Source organism: Emydura macquarii, unplaced genomic scaffold (assembly GCF_026122565.2).
Source record: "Emydura macquarii macquarii isolate MOO-44397 ecotype Brisbane River unplaced genomic scaffold, CSIRO-AGI_Emac_v2 contig_1390, whole genome shotgun sequence".
NCBI classification, from domain to species: domain Eukaryota; kingdom Metazoa; phylum Chordata; order Testudines; family Chelidae; genus Emydura; species Emydura macquarii.
The window spans coordinates 12,853,405-12,865,642 of record NW_027131527.1 but is presented as its reverse complement, the minus strand read 5'-3'; the positions used below and the strand labels follow the sequence as shown (position 1 = coordinate 12,865,642).

The 12,238-nt window shown below is 45.6% G+C and overlaps 2 protein-coding genes across 4 annotated transcripts in view; one reads left to right on the top strand and one right to left on the bottom strand.

Moving 5' to 3' along the window:
- The window catches only part of CDH23 (cadherin related 23), a 454,320-nt gene that overhangs the window by 369,479 nt on the left and 72,603 nt on the right, over positions 1-12,238 (top strand). The window lies entirely within an intron of this gene.
- The window catches only part of VSIR (V-set immunoregulatory receptor), a 37,104-nt gene that overhangs the window by 2,168 nt on the left and 22,698 nt on the right, over positions 1-12,238 (bottom strand). For 2 of the 3 annotated variants that reach the window (XM_067552667.1, XM_067552669.1), the window contains exons 5-6: positions 6,596-6,623; positions 191-437 (exon numbers count right to left, since the gene is read on the bottom strand). In XM_067552667.1, the coding sequence (XP_067408768.1) occupies positions 203-437; positions 6,596-6,623 (263 nt within the window). In that variant the 3' untranslated portion in view covers positions 191-202. Of the gene's footprint in view, positions 1-190; positions 438-6,595; positions 6,624-12,238 lie in introns of those variants that run through there. The other variant, XM_067552668.1, reaches the window with a different exon arrangement.

Sequence of the window (12,238 nt, the reverse complement as noted above, 5' to 3'; positions counted from 1 at the left end):
ACTTGGCCCAGGAGGTATAAAGTGAGACACTACGGTGGAGGTGTAGTATTTTCCCCCATCCCCAAAGACACAAGACTGTGCATTTCATTTTAAGATAGAGGTTAGATTCAAACTGAATATTTAACAAGGGATCACTCCCTTCCCTTTCTGCCTCTTTTCCTTTTCCATGGCCCTCTTCAATGATGCCTCTGTCATGACAGATTTAGCCTGGGTTAACCAAGGACATTGTTTTGTAAAATGGGTACTTACCCAGTGTTGGAAAGAAACAATCCCCTGTGCCTGGAGGAGACAGCGGAGTGTTTGGTTCTGAGAGAAGGTGTCGGCCCGATTCTGACTGCTGTCGGTGGGCCATGTATGTCATCTGTGGTTTGGGCCTGGATTCTGTATTTGTGGCTGGAACAGCCTCAAAGACGGGGTTTTCGATGCCTTGAGCATTACTGCAGGAGAAAATACAGTGTCAGTCCTCACTCTCCCTTTTTCCCTCTCACCCACAGAGAACGCCAGAATTATAGTTTCTTCCATTCTAATAGTAGCACTTATTGTTCTTAGTACAGAAGTTCCTATTTATCTAACTTAAACATAAGCGGGTGGGTATCTCCTGTGTTTGTCCTTGTGACTTCTGCTCAATGACCAAGCTCTTTTTCATTTTGCTAGGGCTGCCTTCCTAGCACTTTGTCTTTCCCCTGTAATGCCACCATTGTTTTGTACAGCAAACAACTGTGATGTGATACAAGCACTGGCTTAGGATCTTGCTGGAGGAAAACCTGGATTCGGAGGGAGGCGCAGGGTCTCATTAAGAACATTATAATGAGAAGAGGTGTAACTCTTGTCATGAAGTCGCTGGCCCCTTTAAGGGGAGTCCAGGCCCAGGTTATCATGCTAAGCTAATTTAAGGAGAACGAGTCCATCTAGACATTTCATTGAATAATGAGCATCTGGGCCTGATAAAAGGCTATCAGGGCTCAGTTGTAATGAGGTGCATATAAAGAAATTCTCCCAATGGACAGGAGCTTCCAGAGACCACAAGCCCCAAGGAGGAGAGCTGTGCACACCCCTGAGCCCAAGGAGAGAGACTAGGGGCCAGGACTGAGGCAGTGAGAACCTGCAGCACTACACTAGATCAGCAGGGGGCGCTACAGGGCAGGTATGCCCTACAAGGACAGGTACTAGAGTGGGATTCTGAGACACTCTCCCATCAAGGAGGGATGACTGAGCAGCACCATGTAGACACCTGCCTTGGCTGTGAGATTTTGACTCTCCCACATCATATGGAAGGGCTGCCACAGCAAATGGAATTACAGCTCCAGTTTTTGGGAGTGGCCAAGCAGAAGAAGAGGCACGTCAAGGAGGTTCCACAATGGGAAAAGACCAATCACCGTCAAAACCGAAAGGGAATGAGGCACAGGGCTCAACCAGCTACATATATTGACTGTGAAGAAGTGGGGCATGCAGGATGGGTTTGCTCCTATATGGACAATGATTATAAGGCCAGCATGTTTGCACTGAGCACCAGAAGAACCAGGGAGAGCCAGGCTATCAAAGACACCCTACCATGAACTGTTGGTGCCTGGGCTATTGTGAAGTCAGAACATAGGACTATGGTGACCCAGTTGGGGCAAGGAAGAGTAATGTACCAGGGCCACTGTGTTTTGGTTGTGGGGAAAACAGGCACATAGAATGGTGTTGCCTGCTAAAAATGTCTACTTTGGGAGAATGGACTATATTTATGAGGAAACAGGAGCCTCAAGAATAGACGGATGTGGCTTAGCTGAGGAAATAGGCCCAGGGTGTAAAATTAAAGGTGGGGAGGGATGGCTGTGGGTTTCACCATTGGCATTTGTTAGGAGAGACACCCCTACATGACTCTTAGTCCCAGAGCATGAGAGCTTGAGGAACTTGAATAAAAGAACCAGGGCAGACCTAGAAAGCAGAAGGGGTTCCAATTAAGAGGGGTCCAGCTGTCCTAAAAGATAACAGGATTCTGCAGTTGAGCAGGCCAGTAAAAATATGGAACTTGACTCAAAGATCTGAAGGGCCAGGGAAATGGAGGCAACACGAACCATGATGTGACTGCTAAACAATTCAGTAAATAACAGGCCTAGGTGGTGGATTTCTACCAAGAGTTGGATGGCTGTCCAAAGAGTTAGGAGGCCCAAATCCAAGAAATGAGGTGGAAGCACTCCCAGGCTATGGAGGGCCTGACCATACAGTAGGAAGAAACCTGGCCAATAGAAGCAGACCATGAAAGGGCAAAGCAAGCATGGCAGAGGTTGACCAATTCCTCTACCTGGTAAAGGAAATCCTTGGCACTCATGGAAGGAAGTGACAGAACTGTAAGCCATCTTGAAAAGTGACTCAAGACGGCCAAACCCATCGGAGAGCAAGTAATTTAAACTAATGGATAAATTGACAGACCTGGGAGCTTGACTGGGATAACACAGGAGTTATTGCAGGAAGAGACACACCAGAAACTGAGTCCCAGTACCCCGGTGGAACAGATGGAGGATGAGAAAATATATGAAGGTGCCAAGCTAAACCAAAACCCTGAAAAAGAGGTCTCCAACCTAAAAGACAGAAGCAGTTGGAATATCTGCTTGTTTTGGAGAAGAAATGCTTTTTGTACTACAGAGACAAGTGGAAATATATTGAAATAGAAATATGGGAATAGAAGAGACCAACCCTCTCCTTGAGCAGAGCAATAGAAGAGCACTTGGAAAGGAAAGCTAGTGCTAGAGAATGTCAAGTGTACCTTGCAGCAGCAGGTTACCAAGATGGAAAAGGAGCTGGAGACTAAGGCTATGTTTATACTGATGGCTGCAAAATCACCGCTGCCAGATCGATCTTTTTGGATCGATTGAGCGGTCAGTGAGACCCACTCAATAGATCAGGAAGTCGACTGAGTAAGTCCACCCCCTCAAGTTCCCGTCAGCTCAGTGCAGTGTGAACAGCACGCAGAAGGGAAGCAGAGCAGTCGACATCAGTTACGCAAACTACACAGAGTAGTTTGCGTAACTCCCGTCGACTGCCACCGAATCGCGCGGTAAGTGTGAACCAGCCCTAAGACTAGTGAGTTCCAGGAATTGTCCATTCAGGCAGTAGCCCTGCCACAGCCTGGAAGAAGCAACTGGTTTGCAGGGAAACCTGGCCCAGGAGTTTGTAGACATACAGAAACAGGGTTCTGAAGCCTATGTACAGACATGCATTAAGATGGTGAGCACAGAAATCAATTATAGGGAAGCTTGTGTTGATACAAAGGGCCTGACTGGCAAGTCAGGTCTCTGGAAAGACTTTCCAAGAGGAGCAGTCAACTGTTTGGCAATGGATTGGGTGTCCTGTGACGCAAACACTGAGATCCAAAACACAACAGTAATGCCAGTTGCCTTCTCAGCTACAGAACAGACCTCTGTAATAAAGTATAGTGCTGGGAGAGGAGGCTGCTACTGCTAATAGGAATCTGCTGAAATCCTGGAACTGCAGATGGCTGAAGAATGAGAGGTGCTGGAACAGATGTGCTCTTCACGGGGAAGGATCACCATGCAAGCTGTGAAGCAGCAGCAGCCTCAGAGTTGAAAAGGAGACTGTGGAACAGCAGTGTTTGCTACTTCAGAAGGAGCTGACTAAACTCCAGAGCCTGCGTAAGTTCCAGCTTGGGTTGAAGTCCTACTTGGCCAAGGATAAAGAGTTGGAATCCCGTGAGATGAGGCCACTATTACAGGAAGATGGATTGATCAAGAAGGTACAGCAGCCTTCTGAAGCTAAGCACTGCCCTGTCATGGCATTACAAAGCTGCAAGGCCAAGCCCCAGCCAGACCCCTGCTGAAAAGAAGGGTCCATCGCAAGAAAAAAGGGAGACCCAGATAGTGCTATGGTGCAGAACGTCATTCAAAAGGTCCTGTAGGTCCAGGAAAAGCAGAATGGTGTGCTGCTGAGTGGATTGTGGAGTTGTAGGGGAAAGGGTCCAGTCCTTCGAGTCTCAAAGCCCTGAAGGGAAGTTGGACTTGGACAGGGCTATTTTTAATTCTGACGGCTGTGCTTGTCTTTGTATCCAGGGAGCCTCCTCCCCAAGAGACCAAGTAGTAACCTTAAGACAGTTCAACTCTGGTGAAAGCTCTGTGCTGTTGACCATGCCTGAAGTAGCTGTTGAACTAGACATTTGGGGATACAGCACATAGTGACTTATGACATGCAGAGAACTATAGAGGAATATAGTCACTGCATGAGGCACTTACAACATAGTGGAACCCAAGTCCTGATCATGTCATATTTTACAGAGGGAGACAAGAACATTGCCAAGGATTTAATAGATTTCCTAGTTGCTGCTGAACAGGAAGTTCCCCTGGCTGAAGAACATGACCAAGCATTAGCCATCACTAAGTCTACTTTTCAGTATAAGTCGGCTTTGCTGGGGAAAGGTATGTCACAGGGTTGCTGGTCTCTTGTTTACTGGTGCTTATAGAGAAAGAAACTCTCCTAAGGAAGAGGAGCACCAAGAGACCACAGGCCCCAAAGAGGGAAGCTGGGCATACCCCTGAGACCCATGGGAGAGACTTTATTTCAAGGTTATTTGTATTTAATAAAGTAGAACCTTAACAGGAGAATTTTGTCTTACATCTTTTTGGACTGTGTGGAGTTCTCAAGTGTCACTGAGAGAAGAGAAACTGAGGCAAGGAGTGCCTACAGTGCCATACTAACTCAGCAGGCAGCACCATACTAGGTCAGCAATTACCACAATAGGGTAGGTACATACTGAGACACCCTGCCCCTGGCTGGCTGGAATTTAGACAATTTAATGTGTGTCATAAACCCAACACTGCTAACAGGGAAAAAAGATTTTTCTTTAGCTCACGTTGTAGGAACCTAAGTTTTTTATATGAGTTCCAATTCCACTGCTAATGAAAAGTTCCCAATGACCACAGTATGCAGCATAATCACAATCATGACACTCTAGATGGCCCTAGATTAGATACAATATATTTATAAGCACTCTGCTGCCTCTTTCTAATAATGTAAAGTGCTAACATAAACTACCTGAACATCACCACTACCAGAAAATGCAGCTGAGCAGTTCTTGCAATTAGTGGTATTATAAATGAGAGCAGTTTATAATCCCTGAAAGAGCGAGGCAGCTGAGCCCTTACAAATGCAGTGTAATAAAGCACTGAAACACTGAGAGAAGTTCGTAAGTAAATTAATTTTCTTTAGCAGACCTGGAGAGAAGAAAAATAGTAATTTTAACCGTCCCTTGCAGTTACTGACCAAATGGAATGTCACAATGGGTCTGTTCCAATCTGCATCTCTTTTCAGCATGTTTGTGATTGCTAAAATTACCCCCAGCATCAACCTCAATCCTAAACTGCTTTTCAATTACTTCCACATGAGATGCTATCTCTTTGGAAGAAAGAAGGCATGTAGCTCACTAGAGTGTCTTGTGCTGTGATCATCTGACTAGATTTCAGCACTTATTAACAATCAAGATTGCTACAGAGGATTACAGGCCAACTCAATGTCTATTTTTGTTTCAACGTTTCATCCTGACATTTCCCCCACTCTGAAAGGTGGGGTTTTCTTAAGGCCAAAGGGGCCAGATGTCCTTTGAGGTTCCATCAATGTCAATAAACAAAACCAAGGTTAATTTGCATTTTTATTTAAGTTTCTGATTTATCCTGCCAGTTTATTACTGCTTGAAACAGCTGAACAGGGCAGGTCACATACTTACCCTTTTAGTCAAGGCCTGTATGAGATTTTTAAAATGAAAAAGTAGGAAATCTGTCATAGGGAGAGATGGGGGGAAGCTGCATGTCCGCAAATTCTGCATGTAGGAGGGTGGGGATAGAAGATGCCAACCTCAGGCTACCAACGTTCAAAATGAAAAAGCCAAGATGCCTTAAAGTAAAGGTGGCCAAGATGCCAAAAGTGGCCAAGAGGCACTAAAGTAAAGGTGGCCATTTTGATCAAGGGAAAATACGTCAGTTGGCAGCCTTGGTTAAGAAGAAAAAAACAAAACCCACCCAAAATTGCTAGAGTTGTGATGAAATTGTGAGAGTTGAATCAACTGCTAATGCTGTTCACAGGCTGAGCGGTTCCCCCTCTCTCCTCATTTCTTCCACCCCCTGCCCATCCCCCCTGCATGCTTCTCCCTTTTCTCCCCTTCTTCTTTGCTTCAGGAGTGAAGCCATTGTACCGGGCTGGAGCCTGGAGGCCTCACACATGTCCTTGACATCTCATTCTCTCTATTTTGATCTGATGCCAGGAACAACAGGACACATTGAAGCTTTAGCAATGGGGATTTAGGAGCCTCTGCGGTGCAGGGAGAATCTGACTCTCGCATGACAGGGTTAAAAAAGAAATAGATAGTTTCCATTTGGTGAGAGGGGGTGGAAGTTTGTGGTAGTAGGGCAGGTATCTAAATGTGGACTCTTCATCACACCTTACCACTGTGCAGAGGATGTAAGTACAGTCACTGGCAATCTGCCAGGCTAGAGTTTAGATCATTATCAGAGGAAGAGGAGGAAAAGCAGGCCACTTCCAGGATCACAAGGAGGGAAGGGAGCACGAACAGGTTAGTGGAAAAGTGAAAGACTTAAGATTTCCTCACCTCTCCATTCTCACAAGTTCATGAGCACCTGCAAAAAGACAGAAAATGCTTTTATTATAACAATAAAAAACAACTGTTGCTATTTACAGTCAGATTTCATGGCACAAATATTAATGCTGCTAATTTAGAAATCCCTCTGCATTGTTTCCCCCTGAAGGTGAGCTCTCTCTGCTTCGTAACTGAGATAACTGCCCAGGGCTCTCATTTAAGGTGTCACATAGAGAGTTCTATGCTACACGAAAAAGGCTGGGGCATGGGCACATTGCATCAGCAGTGAAAGGATTAAGTGTGGAGGCGTATTCCAGCCCTAGCCATGGTGACCTGAATGCACTGCTGAAACTGAAGCAATAAGCAGTGCAATACAACAGAAATGAGGTTCTCCAAAGTGCAGCACATGAGGGGTTAAGTCCTCAAGTTCCTTTCCTTTCCTCCTAACTGAGTAGTTTGTTTTTGTTTTCCTAAGTAACTAATTCCTTTTTCTGTTCTCATAAATCTGTGATTTGGTGGTTTGGACTAGGGGAACGGAAACTGACAATTCATCTGGAGAATGGATACCAAAAGGAGTGCTTTGGAGCTTGCCAGGAGGCTTCGTCTTTATCCTCTTTTGTTTCTTTCTTCACTAAAATGTTTTAAAGATGAATACAAGTGAGAGCAGGTATCGCACAGGCCTTTTTACCCCTCATGACACAGCACTGGAATCCTGACCTGCAGCTCCTCCTGTGTCTGCCTACAGCTTTACTAACAGCATGCGAGTCTCACTTCCAGAGCTCTCTTGGATTTCAACCCACATTGCCATGAGGAGGGAGGATTGAGAGTCCTGTCAACTTGCAAAAGCAACAGATATTTGCTGTGAAGTAGCCTGAGACCTCCAGCCTCTCATTGTACTTCTGCTCTCAGTCAGGGTTTGAACGTAGGTCTCCAGAAGAGCAAGGCTTATAATGCATGAGCCCTTTGTCGTGCTGGTGCCCTTTTCAGAAGGCATGAACTTTCTGCGATCCAAGCACAGAGTTGAAAGAAACAGTTGAGTTTCTTTGGTGTTTGCCTTTGAACACAGCACTTTCTGTGGGCAGTGTAACAAGGTTGTCTTAATGAAAGCATCCAGATAAGGAGAGTGACCCGTTATTATTACTGTGCATGCACACTTTCTAAGTTGGGGGGCCTCTCTGGCATTTTGTTTTGGATTTTATTTCTGTGCTATCCTCAGATTCCTCAGGATGGGTGTATGAAGTTCATGCTCTGTGCAAAGGAGACATAGCACAGCAGCTGTTTTCCATAGGAAAACTAAACCAAAGCAAACTCTGATTCAATGGCATTGAGGCTCAACTGTTATCAGTCTGAGTAATCTTTTCAAGGCAATTGCATTTTACAGTATTTGTTCTTCCATTACAGCTAATTGGGGGAATCATCTCACAATTTGGCCATGCTCTCAACAGGCTCATGGCATCAACAGGAGTTTTGTCTGAGCTTGGACTACAGGATTTGGCTCGATGTTAGTAATGTCTGTATTAGTGTTAACTGATGTTGAAGTCAACTATATTATTTCTGCCCCACCCCTATTAATAGTAGTAATGTGAGGATTAGTACCAACTCTATTGCTACGGTGTAGTCTCCAGATCATAGAGACATCAACAGAGCAGATGCTTGGCCTGCTGTGCCAGAGAATTCCTGCTTAGTGCCTCTTGCTTGTCACATCTGTATAGGCTTTATGCCAGGAGTGGCCAAACTTACTAACTCTCCGAGCCATGTACAACAATCCTCAGAAGTTTGAGAGCCGGGGCGGCCTGCCGGAGCTCGGAGTCTCAGCCCTGTGGCGGGGCTCAGGGCTCACTCCTGCTGAAGCACGGAGCTCTGGGCAGGCACACCCTGCATGGCTGAAGCCCCGAGACCCCACCCCACTGGGCAGCAGCCCCTTAACCCCACCACCCTGCCTCAGGGCAGAAGCCTTGAACTCCCCCTACCCCAGTAGGCAGAGAATAGGGAAGCAAATGGGGGGCTCCACCAGCTGCACTTTAATTGTAAAAGAGCCGCATGTGATTCGCAAGCTGCGGTTTGGCCACCCCTGCTCTCTGCATTTTTGTCCGCGTAGGTGTGTAAGGCAAGCAGTGGAGGCTCTGCGGAGAACTCCCTTGGGTGGAACATTCACTTCGCTGACACACAGCTGCCTTCTGAAGCAGCATTCACTCCCTCAGACAGTTTTTCTCACAAGTGTATTGCTGCTTTTGGAGGCTGCTTTCAATCCCTGTGACAAAGCCCCAACAAGAGGGCTCTTTTCCATAAAGACATGGGTGGAGGAGCTCCTCTGTGGTAAACTGGCATGACCTGTACACGTAGTTAATTGTCTGCAATAAATAGAGAGCAGGAGTGATGTTTGACTGCTCTGCAGATTATTTCATGACTGGAATTGCTTAGTGCAAAATAGAGTGGATTTCATTATACATCAATTGTAATAACTATACTCCTTTGTCATAAGAGCAATCAGTATTTTTCTCATTTTCTCCTCCTTGTTTCTCTCTCTTGCTCTGTCTCCTTTTATCTAGTACATTTCCCTGTTCATTTCTCCTTGCTCTTGTCCTTTTCTTTCTCCTGTCTGTCAATCCATTCTCCACTCTGTTAAAGTGAGCTGACTCTTGGGCCCCATTCTGCTAGCATTCCAGGCCCTGATCTTCCATTCCGTGGGTGTTCCACCAATCCACAGGTTTGTAGGACTGGGCTCTGGCAGGCAGGTTTCCTAGTGTTAATCCTGAAAGTTTTGTGTTCTAATTGCATGATGCACAATTCATCAGCTAACTATTGTATTTTCGCCAGCTCTCAAGAATCCTAACTCCAGTGGGTTAATTTAAAGTGCAGCTGTTGCCTGTATTTTCACCTGCTGTAAGAGTAGCGTGATCCTGCAGCAGTGCCACTGATGGAAGATTTGTGTTCAGGAGTGACCTGAGACATCTATCGCTCCCTGCCCCTGCCCCACACACACACCCTACCCGCCTTACGATAGAAGAGTGTGTACTCATTGCTGTCATGGTGTGACCACTTGTGACTTTGGGATTAATGGTAGCTTTGAAAGAGAATTTGAGCCATGCTTGTTGAGAGAGACGTGATGCTGTGCTAAGGATCAACCTGGCTAGAAGGAAACCCTGCTAATTGAAAACCTAGAATAAAGGGAGTGATGGGAAGGGGCACGTTGAAATGCACATCCAAGAATGAAGGAGTACATTACATTTGCCAGGGTCCAATTTAATATCCTGACCTGCACTGGGATGAAGGGGGCATCTTTGCATATAGAATGAGTTGGAGATGTGTGGATGGGGCTTGCACTCACTTTAGGCACAGATTAGCAAACTGCCTGGAGCACTGCCCAGGTTTGCAGATTCTTCCCCTTTGAGGAAAGCAGCTCTCTTCCTCCCTCACACAGCAACCTGGAGTCTCACATTGCTTGGAGCTCCACAGGACATAAAACCAACTTAGGAAGGGGAGCAGAGGAGGAATATTCTGCAGTCTGGGAATCGCGGGGGTTTTTTGTTCATTGATGTCTTCAGATCATACGGCGTCCAATGTTCAGCTGCCACCTCTTGAACTCTCAAAGGAAGTGAGCGGCCCTGATATTTGTGGTTTACTGTCTTGTTTATTCTGAAAAGTGGGGCCATCCTGGATTGAAACTGTAACTGTAATAGAAGGGGGAAGGCCAGCCTTGTGGGGGGCAACATGGGAGACCGCCTAAGGCACCTTGTTCAGAGGATCACCGTCCAAGTGCCCCAAGCTGATGGGCCTGGGCTGTTGGAATAGGGGTGAGTGCAGGGTGGCTAGGGGCTGGAACCCATAGCCAGCTGGGCAGGGGGCAGTAGGGTTCGTCCCTGTGGAGCCAGCAGGCCAGCCCTTGGGTTCTCCCTTCCCGTGGGCACAGGTGATCACCGTGTACCCTCACTCCTCCTGTTAGGTGGTCAGGGGATGTATGGCCAGGAGAGCAAAACTGTTCCCTGTGCAGCCTGGCCAGGCTCCGGGGCCAGGAGCTGGTCCTTGCACTCTTTGCCCACACTGCTGTTCTCAGACCCAAAGAGAGGGCACCAAAATACAAGTTTGTCCAGGATGCCATTTTCCCTCAGGTTGACCCTGCATTTATCTGTGTATGTGAAGGCAATATTTTTAATGAGGGGTCCCTAAAATATTTATACCCTCAGCCTCTGATAAAACATCATGTCCCATGGTTGCATGGCTGTGCAAAAAATAGTGGTGCAGGACAGGGAAATCTATTAATTTGTTTTCTCATTTAAAAAAAAAAAATACTTTCTCATAATCACACTGATAATGCAGCACCTCTTGGCAAGCAAACTTTTATATTAAATGACATGCTACAAATATTTGCATTATGCTGCAGAAAAATATATTGGTAGAAAAAGTGGGACTAAAGGCCTAATGAGATATCAGGGGGGAGGGAGGGAGTATCCTCTTTGAGATTTTTTTTTAAAATAAATACTTGACACTTAGTCTGGTGTATTCCAATTTCAAAATACTTGCTCTTCAGAACTACTTGTATAAGCCCCAGGAATTAGTTACCTCTGCCAGGGATAGTTTAGTCATACATATCCAGGAACTGGTGAACTAATTCACAGAGAGCGAAATCATCTCACCCCTCCCTTTAAATTGGGGAAAGAATTTTAACAAGGGTTTCCAGAAAGCCTCATCTGGGACAACTCTTTGTTCATATCTATGTGTGTGTGTGCACAAATTCATACAACAACAACAGGTATGGGGCATACAAGTATGCACATTGTTATTGCACATGTGAAATGGCTATATATGAATACAGATGTATATGCACAGGCACATTTGTGTGAAGATCTGTGTGCAAATGTTCTCATGCCTATGGGCCTGCAATCATGTATGTTAACTGCGTTTTGTGTAAGAATGTGGAAAGAGTTGGGCAAATACTGTGATAAAAATTCCAAAAGATTTGTTTGGATTTTAGAGAATTTGGCTTTGGCTGTGTACACACCCCTCTGTGCTCTCTTCCCATGAGTATTCCGGCAATGAAGCTCACTGGCAGCAATGTTCACAGAAAAGCACATTACAGGTGTATTAATCCCTTTCACATTTGTAATCAGGAGTGCTCACTGCAGAAAGCTGATTCCTATGGGGTTCATGCAGATAAATGCTGCCATTCAAATCTGTGGCACACATCACAATACAAACAAATGGCATGCAGTGACATTGCGTTGTACCCGGGGCATGCACCTTAACTTCGTTGGATGGAATATTTTCTTATTTCCAGAGTTTCAGTATAGCTGCATTTGACTTTCAGGGGGTGGGGTGGGGTACGAGATATTTGAATCAAACTTAACTCTGCATTAATGAAGTGTTTGGGCAGTGAATTTCTGTTGTTGTTGGTTTGGGGTTTTTTTTGAGGAAAGGGTGCTGGTGAAGGGTATGCTTGTGAGTCACCTGGGTGTAGAACTGTGTGATTTTTTTTCAGTTTGTTGGCCATACTGAAAAATAGTTTCAGGTTGACCCAAAATGAAATTTTGTTGACATTTTTAGCATACTGAAAAGTTGAAAAAAAAATGGTTTCAGGTCAAATAACACATTCTCAGAAGGCTGCCAAAGGCATGACTCATACCTACAGTACATAAATGTGGCTCAGGTTCAGAGGCC